This window comes from Athene cunicularia, assembly GCF_003259725.1.
Source record: "Athene cunicularia isolate RWA chromosome 3 unlocalized genomic scaffold, athCun1 chr3_part1, whole genome shotgun sequence".
NCBI classification, from domain to species: Eukaryota; Metazoa; Chordata; class Aves; order Strigiformes; family Strigidae; genus Athene; species Athene cunicularia.
Genome location: NW_020799097.1, coordinates 120,932,662 through 120,955,003, shown reverse-complemented (window position 1 = coordinate 120,955,003; position 22,342 = coordinate 120,932,662). Strand labels below are relative to the sequence as shown.

The following is a 22,342-nucleotide window of genomic DNA, read 5'->3' as shown; positions in this document are numbered from 1 at the left end:
AAAAAAAAAAAAAAAAAAAAAAAAAAAAAAAAAAAAAAAAAAAGGAGGAGGGGTTAGATAAGTAAGTCGTTTTCATTATGAGCATAATTAAGGAACAAGTTACACAGAGTCTCGAGGTTTTCAGGACTAGGCAAATCCGTGAGCACTCTGATGTGGCTTCAGTGTGACCCTGCTTTGGGCAGGAGACCCTCGAGGGCCCTCCCGGGCGGGGTGTCCCTGTGATGCTACTACAGCCCTTGCCGGAGCCAGGCAGGAGCCGCCGCTGGATGTCACCCTGCGCTCACCAACGGCGCTGCTCCCGCAACAAACCCAGAGCCCGTCCCGCTGCAGCCGGAACGCTGCCTTAGTTACAAGCTTTTGACTTCAAGTAATGATTTAGGAGTAATAACTTCTTCAAAGCCCAACCTTGCTGAAAAATAGACAGAGGTTTAATTTAAAAGCTTCTGAACCCCCACCTAAGGTTGAAAACTTAATGCTATCTTCAGCCCAATAGATGCTATGTGGTCGTAAATCAAAAGTGCAGTTCGAGGCCACATCAAGAGTCCTACACAGTCTTGTTTAAACGCAAAACCAAAATCCACATCAAGCTGTGCATATATTTCCCCCGTGAACAGAGACAGACTATAAGATCTTGTCATATAAATAGCACATGCTGCTGCATGCAAGGTATTGTGTATATATTACTAAAACATTTAACAGTGAAACCCCTGTGATTTCTAGAAAGAAGCTGCAAGGGCAATAATCACTGTAGGGGGAAAAAGAAAGAAACTAGAAAATCAAAAGCATCCTCTGCTGGCTGCTAGCATAATATTGATTCTCCTCTCTTTCTCCTGAAAGCCAGTTCCTGTTTATTTCAGCCAAGTACGCTACAGCATGAACACTTAGGGGTCTGAATGGCAAGCTGTGTTGTTCTGAAACAAGCATCATCTAAGAACATGAAACGCAGAAAGCAGATCTGTGTTCAGTGTCAAAACTATCGATCTTTAACTGTCAACTTCAAATTAATAGCACTGCAAACTGCAAGCACTCAAAAGTTTTCTACAGACATCCTGTGCTCACCTGCCATTTCTCCCTTCCCCGCTTCACCCAGATTTCATTGTCTAGGACCATTTTGTTCACCTTTGGTGTTTGTGCTGTTAAGATAAAGGTTGTCACGCTTCCCTTCATTTGTGAAGTATAGGAACTTACTTTCCTCTAAAACTAGGAAATTCTCATTTTCCACTTGTAATAATCAGGCCTTAGCAATGGGAATTTTAAGCTAATTATGAAATTTGTATAAAATAATGAAAATTGGCACACTGAAAATAAAACCAAGCACCAATTTAATTCGAGTGAATGAATAACAACTGAGGCATATTGTGCATCTTCTTTAGAGTGAGAAGACCAGGTCAGACTGCAACATCCCCACTCTTCTGAACACACACACTGTCCCTTGCCTTCTTGGTGTAGCATTTACACAGTTAAGAGATTGCCCTCAGAGAGGCAATGGCTGTAAAGATCAGGAATTGCTGCATTCATTGTATTACATCCCTGGTGACTAACGAATGGAGTCACAGTTCTCCTGTGGACAACTTAAAAAAAGGATCCTGCCAATAAGTCACATAATAAAGCTATAAATTTAACTAGACTATCATACCAGAGTTCAGATTGTAGCATAGGTCACCTGTGCTTGCAAGATGACTGTTTTACACAATGTGGATGTATAAAACAAGTACCTCTGACACTGTGCAGACAAAAAGGTGCTATAAAGGTTCATTAGATTGGAAACCATCCAACAGTTGCATATAAGAACTTGGATTCAGTAGATGAGTAGCTTTGCCAGTACAATGCTTCTTCACATCCAGATGCTTTATGAATACCGCAAAGTGAACCCTTATCTTACTTTTCCTCAGAATTAGATTTTCAAGTAGCAAAGACAGACTTTGATGGCCCTTGAAAGCCTGCTGAGTTATTTTCTGCATTGGAGAGATCGCTGCACAACAGGGCCTCTTATGGCAGCCACAAAAAAGGCAAAGATAAATAAATACATACTGCCCACATTCTGTCAGAATGGTCCCAGACTTGCTGTAACTGCCAAAGAAGTCATAGCAGGCTGTTTTTCACCAATACTCCAAATGCTGCCCTTCGTGCAAGCTCTAAAAGGACAATGTATGTGTAAGTACTCCCTGTTGTATGCATCCTGCACTGAAAGTATTCTTCTAGCTGTTGTTTTGCTATTGTGAAGTATCCATAGCTCATACAACCTGGTTAAGAAGCAAACAGAAGCTGAAAGTAGTTATGTCTGCAAGCTTTTCTTTACAAGGACATGGGTTAAGGATAAAGTACAATATCAAGGACTAAAAACACTGGTCTCACTTTATACCACAGAAAGTCTGTTCTCCTGGCTTGGAGCTCCTGCAATGGAGGAGGAAACGACAGTATCTTTGTGGAGAAACACATACAAATCTCTTTACATCTGCCTCTTACACATACAGGTAGCACTATTAGCAATTATCTGAGATGATGATTGGAAGAAAAACTCATATTTTCCAACAGCAAGTGCTAAACCTCACCTCACAATTTTCATTCATGACATCCACAGTGCCATTCCATGTATTTTGTGTGTTGTCTGCAAACACCTACCACCACGCATACTCTTCTGGTACTCGCAGCTTCTAATGTGTGCCCAGGTGTAGGGTGAGTTTCCATCAAGTCTATGTAAAATGAATGTGTACAATTGAGAACACCTCTCATCCTGGAATGCTGTGCTGAGTAGGAACAATCCAGCTAAAAAAAAAATACACTTTTCTGGTTAAAATGTAACTATCTCAGAGCAGACCCTGCTGAGGGCCTTTGACAAATGCAAGTACTGCTAGTCCTAGAACGTTTTGTCATTCAACCTCTCTGGGAAGTTGAAATTTTACCTAAAGAACTCACTTTCTGAGGCTGAACTGACAGCACGGAGCCCAAATACCACCACCACTTTCAGTCCCAGGCATGTTTAACTTTGAGTGACACAACCTCCCATCCTGGGAGGCTCAGCCCAACCGCTCCCCACATGGGTCGAGCAGGTGACAACCCAATCCCATCAGTGAGGTGCGATGACACAGGCAGCCCAGCACTGGCAGGCTGACTGTAAAGCCATAGAGGGATCAGCAGGATACTACCTCCAGTTCTCCTACTTGGAACACAAAGCAGAGGCTACCTATCTTCTGTACCAGTGCTCAGGGGAGCAGCTGGGCACGGTGCTGCCTCCCAGGCAGGGGAAGCCCTGGGAAGACATCAGCCTCAGCCTTACCCCAAGGCTCTGAGCCAGTTTAAGTTTGAACATGCCCCAGACCTGGCACGCACAGCAGGTAAGATACTGTTTTTGACACACTGCTAAAGCCCATATTCAGTTACTAGCAATTTCTCCATTGTTGAGTAGCTCTTACAACAAAAATCATTGATTCCAGCAAGCCACAGATGACTCACCTAAGGAAGGTATTTTTAATATCTAATACAAGGTATAAGGTTATAGCAGAATAATGCAGGTCAAGACCACACACCTAATCCCATACATAGCATATTTATACCACACAGACTTATAGTATCATTCAAAGTCTATTAGGTTTATTAACAAGTAACAAAGTATATGCAGGTAAAAAATTTCTAAACAAATCCTCTGAGGGGCTATTTCCCCATCTACAATCACTCCCTTCAAATGAGAACTTTCTCATTTTGAAGAAAAACTACTTGTTGCACAAACATCTATTATAGGAAGGGCTGTGTGTTCAGGGAGGGTGTCCATGTTTCCTCCTGTCAGCTTTCCCTGGTAGCAGCCGAGAGATTGACCGACTGCTTTCAGCACTATTCACAGAAGAAATCAATGTCCTGAAAAAGAGAGTTAAAAGGAAATATGTTTTGAGATTACTAAAGGATTCATGTTCCTTTATCACCCCCCAAAGCTACATGAATAGATGCAAATACAGAATATACTAAAATGTACTCAAAGTGCACCATAATGTACTCAAAGCATTCTGGAAAAGAAAAAGGTCTTTTGTCTTTTGATTCTTTTTTGCATAGCTGGGATGACATGCTCCTGCCATAAATTTTTTAATTTTTTATTAGGCAATACTACCTTCTCTCATAATTTCAAATGATTCCTTTATCTCCCTTTTTTGTTTTCTATTCCCACATCCATACTTGGATTTATTAGTCCTATGTAACTCTTTATCTTTAAACAGTTCCTAATCAAACATGAAAAGGATGCCTTAGATTGAAGCTACGCAACACGCTTGCTATGGAAAAATGTGACTAGAAAATAAATGCCAGTATTCTGCTTGAAAGCTTCCAGTGTGGGATAGACTTCCACAGCATATTGCTTCCATTTAACTTCCTGCAATTATCTTATACCATTATGTAGATCTCGGTTCTGCTGCAGGGAATTACCACCCTGTGGTGCTCAAACTGTATGACATTTACGTTAGACCAGCGCATCACATATAGCTGTCCACTGGAAGCAGAAAACAGGGAACTATTTCACAGCAGATGCTTACTGGTAATGAAAGTACTCTCATCTTGGCCACCAAATGGCCGATTTTAAGTGATCAAGAGAAGGCAGGCAATACAACACCGCTTTATAGTACACAGAGTCTATTGTGTTGAGTCTTGTTTTATTCAGTGTGATTCCATGGTTCAGAAGTAGTAGCACTGAGGAGAAAAAAAAAAGTCTCCTAAGATTTATTGCTCAAACAGCAACCAACAGGCATGGATTACCTAGAGCTGCACAAAAAGATGCTGAGAGAAGTTCACAGGCAGAAACATTTATTATCAGGGTCTGTACCTGATTGACTCCAACAGTAGAAGTTACTTTTTGGGGAAAAAGAAATAAAAATAAAAGGAGGGTCAGAAACCCAGAGGCCCCCAGAATACTGTCCTCTTTCAGGCTTCTCTTCGGTGCAGCATAACACTTTTCCCCATCAGCTGTTGGTCTATGCAATGCCATTTGTGTGTGTCACCCAGTGCTTTCATGAGGAGCAGGCACCATGTGCTCGTTAATCATTAACATCTGGGCATCATCAGGTCCCCCAATACAAATGTCAACCCCTTTCCAAGGGAACCCATCATAACACCAGTATCAGGCTTTGCAGGTGCAAGGCCAGGAAAGCAAGGTAAAACCATTGCTAGCGGCTTGGGGGAACGTCACAGTGCTGTGAGCAAGGGACCAGCTTCTGATGGGCAGATGGAAAGCTGGTGGCATTAGAGGCATCAATGTCAGCATGCAACATTTGCCCTGTATAAAACAGCACCTTTAAGGGCTACTTCTGGAGCAAGCAGCATGTCCATACACAGATTGATAAAGATGTGCTTGTGGACTGTTTTAAATGTGAGCTTAGAGCCAGATCCTTAAGGTCACATTTGCAAAACACAGCTGAGAGGAAAAGAATGTGCCAGTATCACCCTTCAAGCTCCTGCTTAGCAAGAATATTAAGTAAGAGTGAAACAACTGTGAGGTGAGTTTTGCAAAAGAAAATTACTTTCCCATTAAAGTTCTGCATTGCAGTCTGACAGCAGCCCAGTCCGGACCCTGAATCAGCCTGCAAGCAAAAATATCACTTTAACCTACCTCTGCTTCCAGTTCAGCTTGCCATGCAAGCAGACTGGATGTCATATTGTTGAGAAAAGAGCTTAGAAACATATTTTAGTGATTCTTTCATGTTCTGTGACTAATTAATTGCTGGAATGCTTCTGGGCCAAACTCAGAATAACCTAATGTAGTATCAAGAAAAGCAATCACACGACATTTGTATTTCCTCAAATAAAACCTGTCTGACACCTTATAATACAAATCCTAGCAACTATTAACATGAAACAGAATTCTTCCTTTCACTTATTTCCTCTGTGTTAATGAAACCCATCTAATAATGTGGACCTAGGATGAAAGACTCCAAATATGATTTCAAGATTGACAAACTAATCATATTTTGCCATATGCCTCAAAAAAGCATATAGCTAAATATTCAATATTAATGAAGGTAATTACTGTAAACCTACCAGTCAATTTGGTTTTAAGCACATAAATAAGCTACCAGTGTTAGATGTAAGCCAAACCATACCTGCCTCTGAGAAAGGACCCTTCTCTTCCACTCCTCTGTGAAGCGTTTCAGATCTTTAGTAAAATTACAAATTGTGTGGTATATGAGACACTACTGTACGTAATCAGGGGCAATCACCCTTTCAGAAATACAGCCTACTCACAGAACACTAATATGTTTCCAAAAGCTTTTAAACTCAGCTTTTTGATGTACCAGTAACTTTGTTACAAGAAAGCAAGCATGCTTCCAGTAAATCAGAAGTTCTGTATGACAGTGTCCAGCTATACATACAATTGATAGAAAGTGCACTTGTACACATTACTAAGGTATGCAGCACAACATCCAGATTCTAAAAAAGAAAGCTTTGGGTAAAACTTATGTGGCCTTAAAGTAATACTATTCAAACCAATAGAAACTCTAATAGGATCAAGCCCTTAATGCAGCATTTGTGATGTCTGCAATATCAGAGCTTATGTTACGGATTTTATTGAGGCTATTTGGCCGTATAAAGGCCCAAAGATTGGATCCCTAAGCATCTGTGATATGCTACCATCAACTGCCACAATTATGATTTGTTTTTACAGCAAATTAGCATTACACAGCCAAGTATAATTATGTAGCCAGCTGGGTTTTTGCAAATTCCTTACCGTTGTAGGAACAGTCTTATTTGCTTCTTGATAGACATGTTGTTCTGAGACTAAACTGCTAGGGAAATAACCAACTGTCCCCATATGGTCTTCATACTGTTCTCCGTAAACCTTCAAGCAAGGAGATGTATAATTAGATACCTTAAAACAGTCCTCATCTGGTTTGAGCTAGTTCATAATTTAGTCAAAAGCAGTTACTAATAGTGTTTCTTTGTTTGGTTTTAGATCTCCTAGTTTCCAGTTAGCTGGCACATGAAATGAACCATTAACACGAGTTCTGATACACACAGACATTTTTCTGGAGTAAATTAATACTGCCTGTAGTTTATCTGGAATTTTTTAATAAATGCAGCTAATATTTATCTTCACTTCCCTTAAATTTATGACTAGTTTTATGACTAACTGAGATAAAAGCTTTTTCCTCCATAGTTTCAGCAAACAGCCACAAGAAAGAACCATTAAGCTCTTCTGTTACGGTTCAGTTCATAATCACTGTACAGTTACTGAAGATATTTAATAAAAAAATAAACCCCCAAAAACTTCTCAGTCAGTTTAAGTTTAAACATTCACTTTGCAAACTAAATCGTTGCTTTAATATCCACAATAACTCAGCATTAGCATCCACAGAAACACGTATTAATCTACTTCTCATTTGCTCAAATACATAAGAATCTCCTCTTACACTTCCGGCCCAGAATTCTCCAGAGTCTTTTTCTTTCACTAGTTTTGAGTAAACATAAATCAACTGCCCTTTTTTAATATTAATGAATCTGCAGTCTGGAGCATTATAATCCTCTTCTGCTCTGGCAAGGGAAATGGTATCTAAAAAGAAAAAAATTAAAAAAAAAAAAAATGAGGTGAACAAATTTAAATACATATGTACTTTTAGAGAGAGAAATATAAATGTTTGTGCTTGTATGCACACATGTAAAACTATTCCTACAGATAAAAGTAGGTTATCCTGAAATTAATAAGTCTTCCAAGAATTCGTTTATCTATTCTCCAGTAAGCAAAGTAACAGATTCAGAATGTCGCATTTCAACACAGTGGAAGTTACAATCCTTCTCTCTACACTTAGTTGTCACTTGAGTGAAAAATTTCCCTTACAGACCCCTTTTTGCAGTAAAACTGCATGTGGCATTCCACATAAACCCTCCCACTCTGCTTTTAAAGTTGACAATTCCAATGTAACAGAGCTAAATAATCAGAGTTGTTTCCCGTGCTCTACAGCATCTAAACTCATTTTTGAGACTATTTTGTCCTCAAAACGTAGAGCAAAATTACTTACAGACACAGTCGTCATCAGCACACAGCTTCTCGCTGGCAAGCTTGTCCATAAAAATTCCAGTTACAAGAGGACACATTAATCCGAGACACAAAAGTAAAACCACCAAATAAACACGTTGTGTCATTTTTCTTTGCTGCAGCACTTGCCAAACACGCGCTGGGTCCAGCGATCCCCGTCTTTTATGGAAGAGGCAGACACCTGGACAAACACGCCGGGCCAATAGGAAGAGGTCGGGGCAACATTCCACCCCAGCAGAGGAGCCGCAGGCAGGAGGAAGACTTCACGGTCCACTCATGAAACTGAATCCCTTCCCAAAGCATTAACATTTCAATCAGCAACTGTATGATTTAAACACTTTAAGCCTTCCTGTAGTTACCCATAGTCTTAATCTTACCTCAAGCAAAGTTTGGGAAGACAAATTAAGTCAGACCCTGTTAAGCAGCAAAGGAAATTGCATCCTTCCAAATCCTTCAGTTCTTCATTTTCACAAATACTCACTGACAAGCATAATCTTCACTGAAGTGTAAGCCCTCAGTGGCAGATTCCCCTGTTGCAGAAAGGACAGACTAGGACCCCAACACGTGGATGCAAACGTAAACAAACCATTAGGGAGTTGAAACCCAGTAAAAAGGCTTTGCAGGTCAGCCTTTTAAATTCAAAGACTAAAAAGTTCAAGCGTTGCATACTGCAAGATCCCTTCTGCAGGGAGACACCGTCAGAGCAAAACACAGGTTATGCCAGGACAGCAACCGTTTTGCTTTTATTTACATGGCTGACTGAACTCAGCTGAGTTTGCAGATACAAGATGCTGAACAACACACAGTGCCACAGGCTGACTTAAAGGTCTTCTTTACACCTTGGAAAGGACATCTAGAATTCAGCTAACTTCCCAAGATGTAGTCCTAGCATACCTGAGGCAGGATTTGTAGGGAGTATTTCAATTAAAATAGATGTGCCCACAAGCACCAAGGGAACAGCCACCAGAGGTGCTGCACTGTGATTCACGTTGTAGCTGTCAGGCTACAAAAGGTTGGTCAGGATTAATCCTTAGCAGTGACCAAGAGCAAGCTCGGAAATTCCCAGTATGGTGCTCCTGAGAACCAGTACTTCCTAATTCATGAGGCAGACTGCCTGTACCAGCTTTTGGTCCACAAGCAGAATAGAGGAAGTTGTCAGCTGTCATCAAACCCCCCCCACTTTCTTTTAAAGAAAGAGCATCTTGCAATTTCTAGCACCCCCTTCCTATTACAGCTGACTTAGCCACGTTCTCTCATCTTCCAGCCCGTTACTCCTTCCTCCAGCCTCCCATATGTAGTGTCTTAACGGCCTTTGCAGACAGCTCTACACAAACCTAAGTGAATAAAGGTGAAGAGTGGTGGTATGCAATGGTAGACTCACACACACAGACTAGTAGGATGCAAGGACAGCATAATTAATACCTATAAAATTATGACCAGAGAAGGAAAAACATAAGGTTCATGATTGAATAACATAGCTTTTCCTCCCTTACAGGAAAAGATTTTTACTTGCAAATATTAGAATACTTGTGAAATGACCCAAACAAACAACAACAACAAAATCACTGAAAAGAATGAAAAATATGTATATGGATAGGACAGTAATTAAGATGACTGCGGAAGGAATATCATCTTGCAATGTACTCTGGGAGTGGAAGATTAAAGATTTTTGAGGCCTCATGCAAAAAAAGGTGGCTTATATAGCTAGTTTTATGCTTATGGATAACACAGCACTTGCTCAGAAATTGAGGGGACAAGCCAGAACTATGAAGTATACCAAGGTGTTACAAAAAGCAATCATGCTTCCCTGAAGGTGCAGCACTTTGTCCAAATAACAGTTTTAAGTCAGATCTCAATTGTTTCAGAACACAAGCTAGGAGAAACAGATGCTCTGCAACTACAGCCGAGCCCACAACACAGAAAGTGACTGCACAGAGCCACCACCATAGAGGAAACTCCCGCTCCCACTGACCAAATGACTTTGGAAAGAGTAAAAATCCTCAACACTTGCAATGTACCTACAAAGCAAAACATTCTTCCTTGTAGTTTCTTGCCTAAACATCAGTTACTGTAACGCCTGAACTACTTCTAAAGGAATTCATGCTAACTCTGTCCCATTACTTTTTGTCTGAAAGGGTAGCAGCCTCATAGAGAAAGTGTTCAAGAAGGGAGAAGTGTGAGAGACGAGAAACCAGCCCTGTGAGAAACTAAGAAAAACATCTTGGGAAAGCAAAAGTTGAGGCTGATTGAAGAAATGCCGGTGATCTGTATTTCCCCATTCCCTCTATCTCCCTCTTTTCCTTTTTCTATTAAGAAATGCAAGGCATATTATATTGCTCACCACAACATGCTATATACTTAGCCAATTATCATGTGTTCAATTAGTACATTGTAGGTAGTTAATAAATGCTTGAACTTGGAGACTTGTTGTCCACTCCAATTGGGGATTTGCGAATCTGAGTGGGATATGACATTAAATTGGTGTAGTCGGCAGGATACCCTTCAGTGTTGGAAAGTCTTGTGAGATACTGGTTCTCTATCCGACAGACAGGGAGAACTGGGAATTGGCCCCTCAGCTCTAAGCTGGGAGAGGGTTGGAGGGATACCGATTCTCTATCCGATAAGGACAGGGAGAAATGGGAAGTGACCTCTCAGCTCTAAGCCAGGAGAGGTTCAAGCAGTTGCAAGCCATGACTGACCAGGAAATGTCGGTGCTTGACCGCTCCCCTATTTTTGAGAAGATGAAGGAGTATAAGGCTTGTCATCCTCCTTTAGTAGAGGTTTGGGCCCACGATAATTGGCAAAATCCAGAAGCAGTGGCAAGTTATATCAGTATGCTTGCAGGGGTGAAAGGGTCACGACCAGGCAAAGGAAAAGCTGTAGTGTGTGCTGTATTAGGGGCAGCACTGACTGCAGCCCAATAAGATCAACATGTTAAGAAATAATTAGAAAGGGAAATGATCGAATCCCTACAAGATCTGGTAAAAGCTCTCCAGGCTCAGTTGGCTGAGGAACGAAAAGTTACTGAACAAAAAGCTAAACTCTGGCAAGAGCAAATTGAAGTTTTGAAAAGCCAATTAGCTGATGAGCATAACACCACTCAGCGACTTCACACAGCTCTGTTAGATGCCTTGGACCAAGAAAAAAAATCTCATGGTCTGAAAAAGAGATGAATGAACAAGAAACCTGCAACCGGACAGATCTTAGCTCTGTTCCGGATAGTGAACAGGGAGTTACAATTCTGATAACATCAGCAGCCAGACCCTTGTACCCAACAGAAGATTTAGAGATAAGCCGAGAAATTTATTACCCCAAAAATGAGGGGGCAAATTTAAGACCATTAATTAAAATGGAGACCACTGAGGGTCAGGGTGGAAGAGCTCTGCAGGTCACCACTCAAACTACACTGTACCCAGCAACTGAGCTTGCAAAAATTCAGGAGAAATATACCAGATGAGCTCAGGAAACTGAGACTGAACATGTGTGGAGGGTATCTTTGACTGGTGGTGACGGAAGATGAGGCCCAGGGGTACTGGGGGCCAGGGGCTTTCTTAGTTACTGATGACCAGAGAAAGCCGTGGTCATTAACTCAACGAGCTGCTTATTGGGCTGGGAGCCTGGACCCCTTGGAAAGGGGGGATCCAGTATGTATTGAGACCCCAACCATAAATCATTTGACTGAAAGTCTGAAGAAGGCTGCTTGTCTCCAATTAATGCATGACAGGCATTTGGTTCCTCAGCAGCCTTCCCCGATGCTATTAATTGATAACCCCGATCAAATGACTCCCCTGATTCGGGGCTTGCCAGGCTCTTTGAAATCACATGCAGTACAATTACAAGATCGTTTTTGGATTGTATTAGCCCCATAGGGCGGGAGACAGGGAGGGGGAGAGCCCATGACTTGGGGAGAGATAGCTCAGGACTTAATAAATTATGGCCGGAGAATGGGCCTTACCAGGGGAACAGGTAAACCTAAGCCCTCCCCTCCTTATGCAGAATGGAAAAGCAGGAAAATCTGTCCCCTTCCCCTCCACAAGTTTTAAGAGCAAAGAGAAACCTCTGGTGGACTGAGGGAACTAGACAGGGAATTCCCCGAGAGTTAATGGATGGTCTGCCTACTACAGTTTTAGAAAAGCTCATTCAAGCCTGGAAAGGCAGAAGGAAGCTTCCCCCCAAACCGAGCAGATCTTTCGGATGAAGGGAGGGACAGAACTGAAAACTAACGTGATGGTGGTAATTGCTTCTCAAACACCAACTGTCCCTGAAGAGGACTTGATTTAGGGTTGGAAAACTGGATGTGCCATCCCCAATAAATGAGCCAGGGGATGGCGGGTGCATCCACTTCAGGAGGCTCACAGAGAACACTAAAGGAGACTTGTTGATTACTTTTCTGATTGGCCCCCTTAAAACTCCAGTTACATTTCTAGTAGATACAGGTGCTCAGGTCTCAGCACTCCAAACTGATGTTGCCAGGCGGAATGGCATAATTGCTGGCAAAAAGCCGATTTGGGTTACAGATGTTTTTGGGGACTCTAAGCCACAGCCGACAGCTCGGGTGAAATGCTGGTTACCTGGGAATGAAACTGCAACAGAAACTACTTATGATTCTGAGAAATTTTCCCACAAATATCCTGGCACTTGACCTATTGAAGGGACAAGCCTAGGTAGATTCAAAAGGAAGAATATGGAAATTTGGGTCCCCAACTGCCTCTATAAGACTTTTACAGCAAGTGCCTGCGCTTCCTCTTTCTAAAATTGTTAATGTGAAAAAGAGACCAAAGACTTTGCAAACCTGCTCCATTATCCTGGACAACCTGTTCTAGTAGACTTGCCCACTGTGGGGCAAGTACCCCTAACCCTAAAAACTCCCATCAATATCTGTTCATGGGTGGCTTCTGATGCACATGGGAAAGAATACTGTATCAATACCAGGTGGATTGTCCCTTCTTTCTAACCATCGTTTCATTATGCATGTATTTGTTTTACAGGATATTGATCCTGGACGACTAGAGACCTCTGTTACTTTTAGTGCTTTCAATAGTTATAGACATTATCGGCTAGTTATTATTTGTAATATGCTTACATTGTTATACAATTTGTGGAATCATACCTGCTAAGTGTGGAGAATCCACTTATTGGAAGGCTAACTTGGGGTTGTGCCTTAAGTTACCTTATTGGAAATCACCTCCAAAATTAAGGAAGCCTGTGAGTCACCTGTGACTGCCCACTGGTGCTTGCAAATATCATATAACCAACAGCAAGATGAAATAATCAAAGACTAGCTGGAGGGGTCTGGTCCCACAAATTAAGCATTAACAAATTGTACCTGAATATTAAATTGTATCCTCATTTAAATATTTATTGACCTTCTAATGTGATTATGCAACTTCAAATAGTTTTATAAGATTTATCTTAGCATTTGTATGTACTAACAAGGTATGCTTTTAAGGAATTGAAGGTACAGACCCAACAAGCATCTAGGATGGCGTTGCAGAACCCAGCTAGCACTGCTGAAGGAACATGGACTGTGCGGTGTGCTGACTCTGACTGAAGGAGAATGCTGTATCCCCATCCACAATATCATCACCTCTACGGAGGAGACCCATGCCACAATGAAGAATGCCAAAAGGAACAGAGAACTTTTTCGACCAGTGAACTGGTTTGATGGATGGAACCCTAGGTCATGGGTAACATCACCGGGATCCTCAGGACTCACGGGGTGGGGAAGACAGCTTGTAAACAGCAGTATTGTAATATTGTGCAAAGTTCTGCTTTTCATAGTATGCCTTGCAGCAGTTGGATATATACTCTTACCTTCTGTCTTCTTTTTCCCTATACCCTTTGAGATCACAATGGTCAAAGAACTTGGAGTGTTTGAGTCATGGGGTGGGATGTGAGACACAAGAAACCAGCCCTGTGAGAAATTAAGAAAAACAACTTGGGAAAGCAAAAGTTGAGGCTGATTGAAGAAATGCCTCAAACACTCCCAAGACAAAACTATGAGTCACAGGGTGCATTCTGTGGAGGCCGAAGCTGATAACACTGCCCGATGTAGCTGGGGGAGAGCGCCCTGTGGAGACAGGATGGCTCTCCTCTGGGGCACCTGGACAAATTTCAAGGGCCATGTGTCTGGTGAATGAATTTTGCTTCATTATCCACGAAATGCATATTAAAGTTAACACCCCTCAATATGCTAACGAGGGCTGTCATGATCATGCTAATTACATCATCCCATGAAACACCTTACCCCTCCCTGTACATGGGATACCTAGGTCTGTGGGTCGACCTAGGGGACAGACCCAAGGAAAGTGGGTATAAATCAAAAGGGAGAAGAAAGGACTCTCTGCCCCCCCCGGCCATCTGGAGAGTGCAGTGAAGCAAAGATGACAGATGCCTGCGAAAAAGACGGCCGTCTCCTGGAACCCTCGCCGGCGGGATCAGCGCGGGAACCCAGACCGGTGATCTGTATTTCCCCATTCCCTCTATCTCCCTCTTTTCCTTTTTCTATTAAGAAATGCAAGGCATATTATATTGCTCACCACAACGTGCTATATACTTAGCCAATTATCATGTGTTCAATTAGTACATTGTAGGTAGTTAATAAATGCTTGAACTTGGAGACTTGTTGTCCACTCCAATTGGGGATTTGCGAATCTGAGTCACTTGTCCCTCTCATCTGAGCGGGACATGACAAGAAGTAGCACAGTGCTTGTCATGTTGCAAAACCTCCTCAAACATTAATCTTCAGGGGTCTGATTTCAAACCTCCTGGCCAACATCATGCAACAGCTACTGCAAGAGTCTCCACAAACACAATCATATGTTAAGTAAATGTCATTATTCTCTTAACCTAAAATATCTTTCTAGGTCTTCCATCACCTGAACAAAACACTTAAGCTTATGAAGTTATTTTTGCCCCCAAATATTTAGAAGAGTTACAAGTCACAATACTACATCTGATTACCTCACTGCATTCAGCATATTTCACGTCACACAAGATCTGTAAAGGTTTTGACAAATACAAAAAAGCAACAAACCCAGAAGCTTTAGGACATATATTTTCGAAAAACCTGCATAAAAACAGACCATCAGGCTCATATGCATTGTCTTTGTGGAGACAGAAAGCTCTTCCTAAACCATTTATTAAAATCACTAGTAATAGGGCTGGAAAGAGCAGAAGAGAAGACAACAGATAAACTTTACGTTTCTTCTGTGGGCCTGCTTCTACTACCATCCATCATTATAAAGACAAAACCAAGCTGAACAACAGTGCTGTCAAACTATAATCGATGTCTACCCATACCTAGGAAAAAAAACCCACTAATGATAAGTTGTTTTTCTTAAGTGACAAAATTATTCTTGTTGAAAAGCAGCTGTCCCCTTGATAATGAGGCTGAAGATTGAGTGTTGCATTTATTCTGAATATGCTGACATTTAGTATTCCTGCTCACGCTTTTTGCTCTGGAAAGACTGCTATTTCTCCAGCACTCACTTCTGAGAAATGAGTGTCACCTCAGAAGTAGTTAAACTAGTATACTGAATAAGCCCTGCAAGCCTCAAAGATCAATAATAAAACAAATTAAAGGAAAAACATGGCTTGAAAACAACATATACTGAATTTTATAAAAATTTACTATCCCGTAGATCTGTGGAAATCCTACATCTGCCCTGGTTGTGGTGGCAATCTTACACATGTCTTAAGTTTTCTGCAGGCAACAGCAAACTTGTTAGCTGATCAAAGTATCATCACATGAATACAACAGCTATCCACAGAAGTCGTTTCTAGGAGCATCCGGTTATTTCTTTGCATAAGTGATTTTCATGGCATGAGATGGAGTAATCTTGAATCCTTGGAGAGCATCTCGAGCAGCTCCCGCTTGATTCTCATTTTCAAACTCCACAAATGCAATATCATGGCGCCCAGGCACTAAGCGTACCTCTTTGAATCCAGGAAACCTTTAAAATAAGGTGAAAGAGTCAGAAAATACTTTCTAGTTTGATAATGCATCTCTCTTAGCAGCTGAAAGACCTTATCATAATAAGACTTTATACATCTACTAGTATAATAGTTACTACTAATGAAAGATTTAAACTGAAGTTTTACATGCCCAGTCCATAGAACCATGTCTCAATTAAGGATCATTATGTGGAAGCAATTTAATCAGTCTTGTGCACATATGGAAGCAACTAAAGCCAGTTTTAAAACTGCTGCTGCTGTCATAAAGTCTTTAATATTACAGTCATCAGCTTAAATCCGGTGCAGATTGATAGTAGATAACTTACACAATCAAACCCAGCTACAAAATAATCGGATTTGCTTTCTGCACCAAGTCATCAGAACTGACATCTGTAATCTTGGCAGTAAGACAACGAACTGAAATACCTCTTATTTCTAAAAAGTCAGCTTGCCGACTGAGAAAAAACACACAGAAGAATAACAGAAGAATTCAGAGAAGTCTTTCTATTCAAAACTTACTGATTGAATAACATGGACAGCATCATCTCATTTGTTTCCTCAGGCAAGTTATTAAGGAAAAGGATATAGTTTGGTGGGTTATCAGGCACCTGCAACAACAGAAGATCAAAGCTCAGAAGATTACACACAGCTATCTGTTCCTCTGCATCTGTCTGCACGATTATTTGAACCACGACTTGCATATCCTTAGTTTTGCTCATAACACTGCTAGCTGGACTTCGGTATACCATTCATGCAGTGAGCAGACAGAGCCCCTTGGTTCTTTTACAAGGAGGTATTAATTCAGAGAGGCTCTTATTTCCACAAAAGTCACAGTAACATATTGTCTCAGACATCCTGTTTAAACTTGACAACTCAACAGCTGACAGTGCTCTCAGCACTGACAGGGGTGGGACCCAGGTGCCTAAGCACTGCCTGTAGTGCTGTCCAAGACACCTGTAGGGCAGTGGAAGAATCTAAGACAGACTTGCATCCTTCTGGAAGAGCTGTGGGAGTCCAAAGGAAATACCCTGTTCATCTGCAGTAGTACCAAAATACTGAATATCCCTGGGCAACTGAAACCCACAAACCCCACATGGTTTTACTATAGTGCTCTATTCAAATTTATTAATTAGAAATCCCCTAAGATTTAAAGCTTTACAGTCTTTGCCCACTAATACGAATTTGTAGCAGCAACCCACCAGACTCAAGGCTGAGTAGTCAGTTTGCTGACACTGGACTGAAAGGCTGGAATCTCCCTAAAGTCATCAAGGAGATTACAAAAATAAAAAGAAACTGGACACCACAACTTCAATCGTCCCAGTAATGGTGCCAAGTAAGGTAATGCCTCAGCAGAACAATTTCTGTCAGCTGATGGAAATATTCCAGACAGTGCCATTTGAAAATAAACTTCTGAAGTTCAAACAAATACCTAAATACTCAGTGTTGTGCTCCAACGCAAACTGACATACACATATTGTGCCTTGTTACAAATGATACCCGAAAGAAAACCCAGACTGGTAACAAGACATTTTCCCCTGTGGATTATGTATGCAATTCTCAGTGATGGTACTCAAGAAAGAGATGCAGGGCAGGCAAAGATATTGTTCTATAGTATTTGCCTTCCTACAGATTCTGTCTCTTTAGTGCCTCCACTTCTAACACACATTAATCATTTAGAAGGTCACTGAGCAGACAAGACGAGTGCAGTGTAAATTGTTGTTGTTACAGCTCCACACAATCGTTTGGAAAATAAGATACTTATGAGAAAAAAAGAGGAAGTGAGCAGAGGACATCCAACCTCCGTCAAGAAGCTTTTAAGCAGATATTCTGGCACCATGTGTAGTTTTCCTTCTCCTTTTCTACTACTACAACAAAACAAGTTAAAGGAAATTTATAACTGAAAAAAACCTAAGAAACCTTTAACTGATACTAAGCACAGTCCAAATTTAAGAATAAAGTGCAGTTTTCTGTATAATAATGAGAAACTGCAATTTTCATTTCATGACAACCAGATACAATAAAAGTGGGGTTTCCTTTGTTCACTGTTATCTAAACAAACATCTCACAGAACAAAAAGCAAGCTGTAAAATATATTCTCAAGTTTCCATGTGTAACAAACTATTGTTCATAGAGAATAATTTTAAACATTAGTACTTTTAGTCACAAAAAAACCCATTACCTGCTGATTCTGTGCTGCTGTCCCTGGGGCATTGGCTGAATTTTGTGTTGCTCCCTAGTAAACAAGTACAAAATAGTTTTACAAAGGTGTTCTGTTAGAAATATGTAAGCACAAATCACCATGTTTCTGTACAACTCATGAAGTACGTTCAGGTTTTTTTAAGCTACAATCCAAGGAACATTTGTTACTTATGAGATACTTCCCAAAGGGAAACAAATAATGTGAATTTTGCTGAATTCCATTAGCAGCCAATCAAAGAAAAAACTTGAGTAGTATCTGATCTAATGGCCAAGTCAGCAGATAGAGCAAATCACTATAAAGTTTTGTTAAATAGACAGGAAGGAAGCAGTTCTGAAAATGAAGGCCTACACAGGACATACCTAATAGAGGAGAAAAATAGGTGTTTCCACTGAGGGCTCCAGTTGAGTAACGATAACTAAAGCTATTATCATTATAGCTAGTAGCAATTACTTCTTCTTGATTTGTATGTAACAACTGATTTGTTCCTAAATCCTGAGAAATCTGAATATTCTACCTAGAAAACGATGTTTTCTATGAACACTCTTGTCTCCTTGATAACCAACTTGTACCTCACCAGGAAATGCAGTTAAAGAACACCACATTCAAACCCCATGCCTTCATATTTTCTGCTATACTTCAGCACATAAATTACCAGATGTTGTTAGTTTAGGCCCAGCCAACCCTTAGTGGAGATATATTCTGAGCCAAATCCTTTTCATATCCCTGTAAATGAGTTCTCTTGTTCCCATTCACTATTCTTCAGGGCTCACACAGCAAACAAAGCATTAAAGGGAAGCACTGAAGGGAAAAGCTGGCTGAGCACTTGAAGCTGGCATTAAAGATAACCCCAAACCCTTCATTTTTTTCCCTTTTAAAAAATAAGATAGTTTCTACTTTGGTTTATTGTACCTTTGCTTTACATATTTATTTTCACCTGGCAATAGGAACGGAGGAATAAAAATAAGGACTAATCAGCCCCCTCTCCTTCAACTTCTGTTGAGTTCTCAAAAGTACTAGATAGCAATACACCACAATCTAGGGAATTGGGAAGTACCAAAAGACAATACTTAGTCCTAAAAAGAAGTAATTTAAAATAGCCTTTGTTTGTTTTTAATTTTTTAGACAGAGAAGTAGCTTACCTGAATAACCTTTTTATTTGCTGCATTTGCTGACTGCTCCAGAGATTTGGCCTTCTTCTTTTCCTTCCTCTTTTCCTTATCAGCAAAAGTACCACGCATTTTAGAGATTATATCAGAGTCTGTTTTTGCATATTGAATACGCTGTTTAAAAGGAAAACAGTACATTTTGCAATGAATAATACTGAACATTTTGCCCCACTTTCATTAGCCGTGTTCTACTGCGCATTTACATATTTTCACAGGAATTTCTTATATTAAAAATAGTTATAAACTGTAGGTATGCTTACAGAGCATCTAATCTTCACAATTAATTCTGAACGTGACTATGAAATTCAAAAAAAACCCTAAAACAGAAACTACTAATTTTGACTCACCAAAATCGGAACTCTATTCATCTAATGGGCATCATTTTAACATCTGTCAAGGTAACAGATGTACAAAGCAATGTAAGAACATTTGACAAAACTGGCACCAGCTTCTATTAAAAAACACAAGAGAGTTTTTTAAACCCATTTTAAGAGAAGTTAAGTTTTTTATGGTCGTTTCTCAGATCTCTGCAGAAAACTGAGTTCAGCAAAACTCAAGACTTCCTAAACAAAGGCAAGTACCTGCCTTAATCCAAACTGGATTGCATAAATTGCATCAGCAGCATAACTGTGCTAGTTTTCTGACAAAGACTGCCCAATGCACTAGTCAGAGGGCTAAGCAGATTCAGCTGTGAGTATACCAGTGGGCAACATCATCTATGCACACAATCCTATTGCTTTTACTATCAGAGACTACCTCAATACAAAATTTCACAGCAGCTGAAGATTTTTCTAATGCTTTTATTTAGCGCTTAGATAGAGTACGCATGCTACAGGCAATACTCAAGGAGGGAAGTACACCTGAAAGCTCACGAAGACTTAATCTTTTTATTTCCTATTGAGGCTTACTGAGCAGAAAACTCTTTAGGGGTAAATGACAGAACTGGACTTGCACAATTCCATATTAAAGATTTTATTAGAATCTGAACATGTTACTGAAAAAAACCTTGTGGCTCAGCAACACACCTGCCTGTGCTCTCCTTAATGTTCAAAGCCACAAGCTGAAAGACAATTATTAATATATCCATCGCTGAAGTCACGTGGGCCACGTGCACATATCATTACACTTCACAAATAGTTGCAGAATTAAGAGATGTGTAATTATCCAAGCAGACAACATGTCAGTTGTTGTGCTATTCTGCACATTATCAAGTATATTTGCTTCAGTTAAGTTATACTGAAATTCAGTTATTTGGTTTGGTGATCTGACACATGCACAAGTAGAACATGCCATCAATTTAAAAAAAAAAAAAAATCATCACTGGTCACATCTATTCATTTCTGGAAAGTAAAACTGCAGAGATCTTCACCCTACCCACTGTTACCTCAAAAGGGAAGCTAGCTATTTATTACTAATATGATAGTAATTAAGGTTACTCTAGAGAAATTAATTGAAAGAACCTAATTTCAATAGCATTACAGAATGAATTTAATTGATTCAACATAAGACATGATGAGTAAAACAGAAGAACTGAAGATCTTAAGAACTAATTCAGCACAGAAAAACACCAAGGCATCACTTAAGAAACATAAATGCCAAGCTCAGCGTCTGTGTGTGTTTCAACTAGTCTCTCTGGCATCTCTCTAGCTTGCATAAATACATGTGTACATAAATATATTCAACAGGACATGATGTGATTGAAAATGGTACTATTGCAAGTACACATGATAGTTCAACTGCAATGTTTTCTTTTAAAAGCTAACCAAGTAACTCACCATTGGTTTTCCATAAAATGGAAAGCCTTGTAGTTGTCTCAGAGCATTGGTAGAGGATCCAAGTTCTTTAAATATAACAAAAGCCTGTCCTCTCATCTTCATAGTCTTTAAAGCCACAATGTCGACCACGTGACCAAACTGTGAGAATAACGCATACAAGGACCTTTTCAGCTCTGTTGACAAAATGAGAAAACACAAGTTACATGCAAATGTCCACTTCTGTAGAGTTTTCTGTCCTTCAGCGACAAAGTTTTTTGCCATCTTTACCTCACACAGTGATACGTTACACGTATTTAGTCAAAAATGTTGCCTGACAAGTTAATTGCCCCAGTTTTTATAAGCTGGTGTATAATGCTTGGTTTTACACCTCAAGTATTCTGCTAGTGAAAAGTTGTAGCATCATCCATTCTATAATTCTAATAGAGTAAAAATTACACAAAGGTACGTATCTAAATTTTTCATATACATATATATACACAGGCCCTCAAACATTGAAGAATGATACATGACAGCCAAAGACTGATCAGAAAATCTGTAACATGCAATAGTAAAGAGATATGACTTAAAACAAGAACATCCCAAAATAGAAACTATTTAAGGCTAATTAAATTTGGAAATTTTGAGTGTTTTATCAACTCTCTCACACACATTAAATATTTTTCATATTCTTGAACCGAGTGTGTTTTCATGCAGTCACTCTGCGCCTTACAACTGTAATGGATTTATTTTCATTATTTAAAGTCACCTGACTGTTCTGCTGATTGAGGATGCCAATTAAACTCAAGACACAAAGTAAAAAGAGTAGGGGTATTTTACTGTTAATAATTAAAGGATATAACCAAGTAATACAGAAAATAAGCAATAAGAAAATACAAAATAGTACACTTAATTATTACTATATACAGTCAATTATAGAAAAATAAGAACAAGCAAGGCAATGCACCTAATCACTAGTACACGATGGGGAGAAGAGTGATCAAGAAAGATCCATCACCACTTGCACATGCTACCAACACCCAGACCTGCAGTTGCTGGGAGTCCTGGTTGCAGCAAGGATCTGGAGAACCTTTCCCTCCAAATGGAAAGTCCTACACAACGCATCCATCTGTAGGTGAGGCATCCAAAGCCACAGCAAGCGGGTCTTATATACCAACAATCAGCAAACTAGAATAACTTACACCTCTGTTTTGAGTGGAAACACCTGGTTTCATCCTCCTGTTGGATTCCATCTAAAGCC

At 40.1% G+C, this 22,342-nt stretch overlaps 2 protein-coding genes across 3 annotated transcripts; both read right to left on the bottom strand.

Annotated features, from left to right (window-relative positions):
* Nucleotides 1-3,439: 3,439 nt before the first annotated feature.
* On the bottom strand, nt 3,440-8,328 carry OTOR (otoraplin). Of its 2 annotated transcripts, none has more exons than XM_026845648.1 (4): nt 7,992-8,317; nt 7,386-7,525; nt 6,704-6,814; nt 3,440-3,852 (listed from the first exon to the last, which is right to left on the bottom strand). In XM_026845648.1, exons 1-4 carry the CDS (start codon nt 8,113-8,115, stop codon nt 3,829-3,831), a joined length of 399 nt encoding a protein of 132 aa, XP_026701449.1. In that variant the 5' UTR covers nt 8,116-8,317; the 3' UTR covers nt 3,440-3,828. The 2 variants fall into 2 exon arrangements, with proteins under 2 accessions (XP_026701449.1, XP_026701450.1); XM_026845649.1 differs by lacking the exon at nt 3,440-3,852 and adding an exon at nt 3,868-4,671 and having other exon boundaries at nt 7,992-8,328.
* Nucleotides 8,329-14,967: 6,639 nt separating this feature from the next.
* Nucleotides 14,968-21,381, bottom strand: SNRPB2 (small nuclear ribonucleoprotein polypeptide B2). Its single transcript, XM_026846155.1, has 5 exons — nt 21,106-21,381; nt 19,304-19,444; nt 18,144-18,197; nt 16,484-16,572; nt 14,968-15,963 (listed from the first exon to the last, which is right to left on the bottom strand). Exons 1-5 carry the CDS (start codon nt 21,364-21,366, stop codon nt 15,804-15,806), a joined length of 705 nt encoding a protein of 234 aa, XP_026701956.1. The 5' UTR covers nt 21,367-21,381; the 3' UTR covers nt 14,968-15,803.
* Between the last annotated feature and the right edge of the window lie 961 nt (nt 21,382-22,342).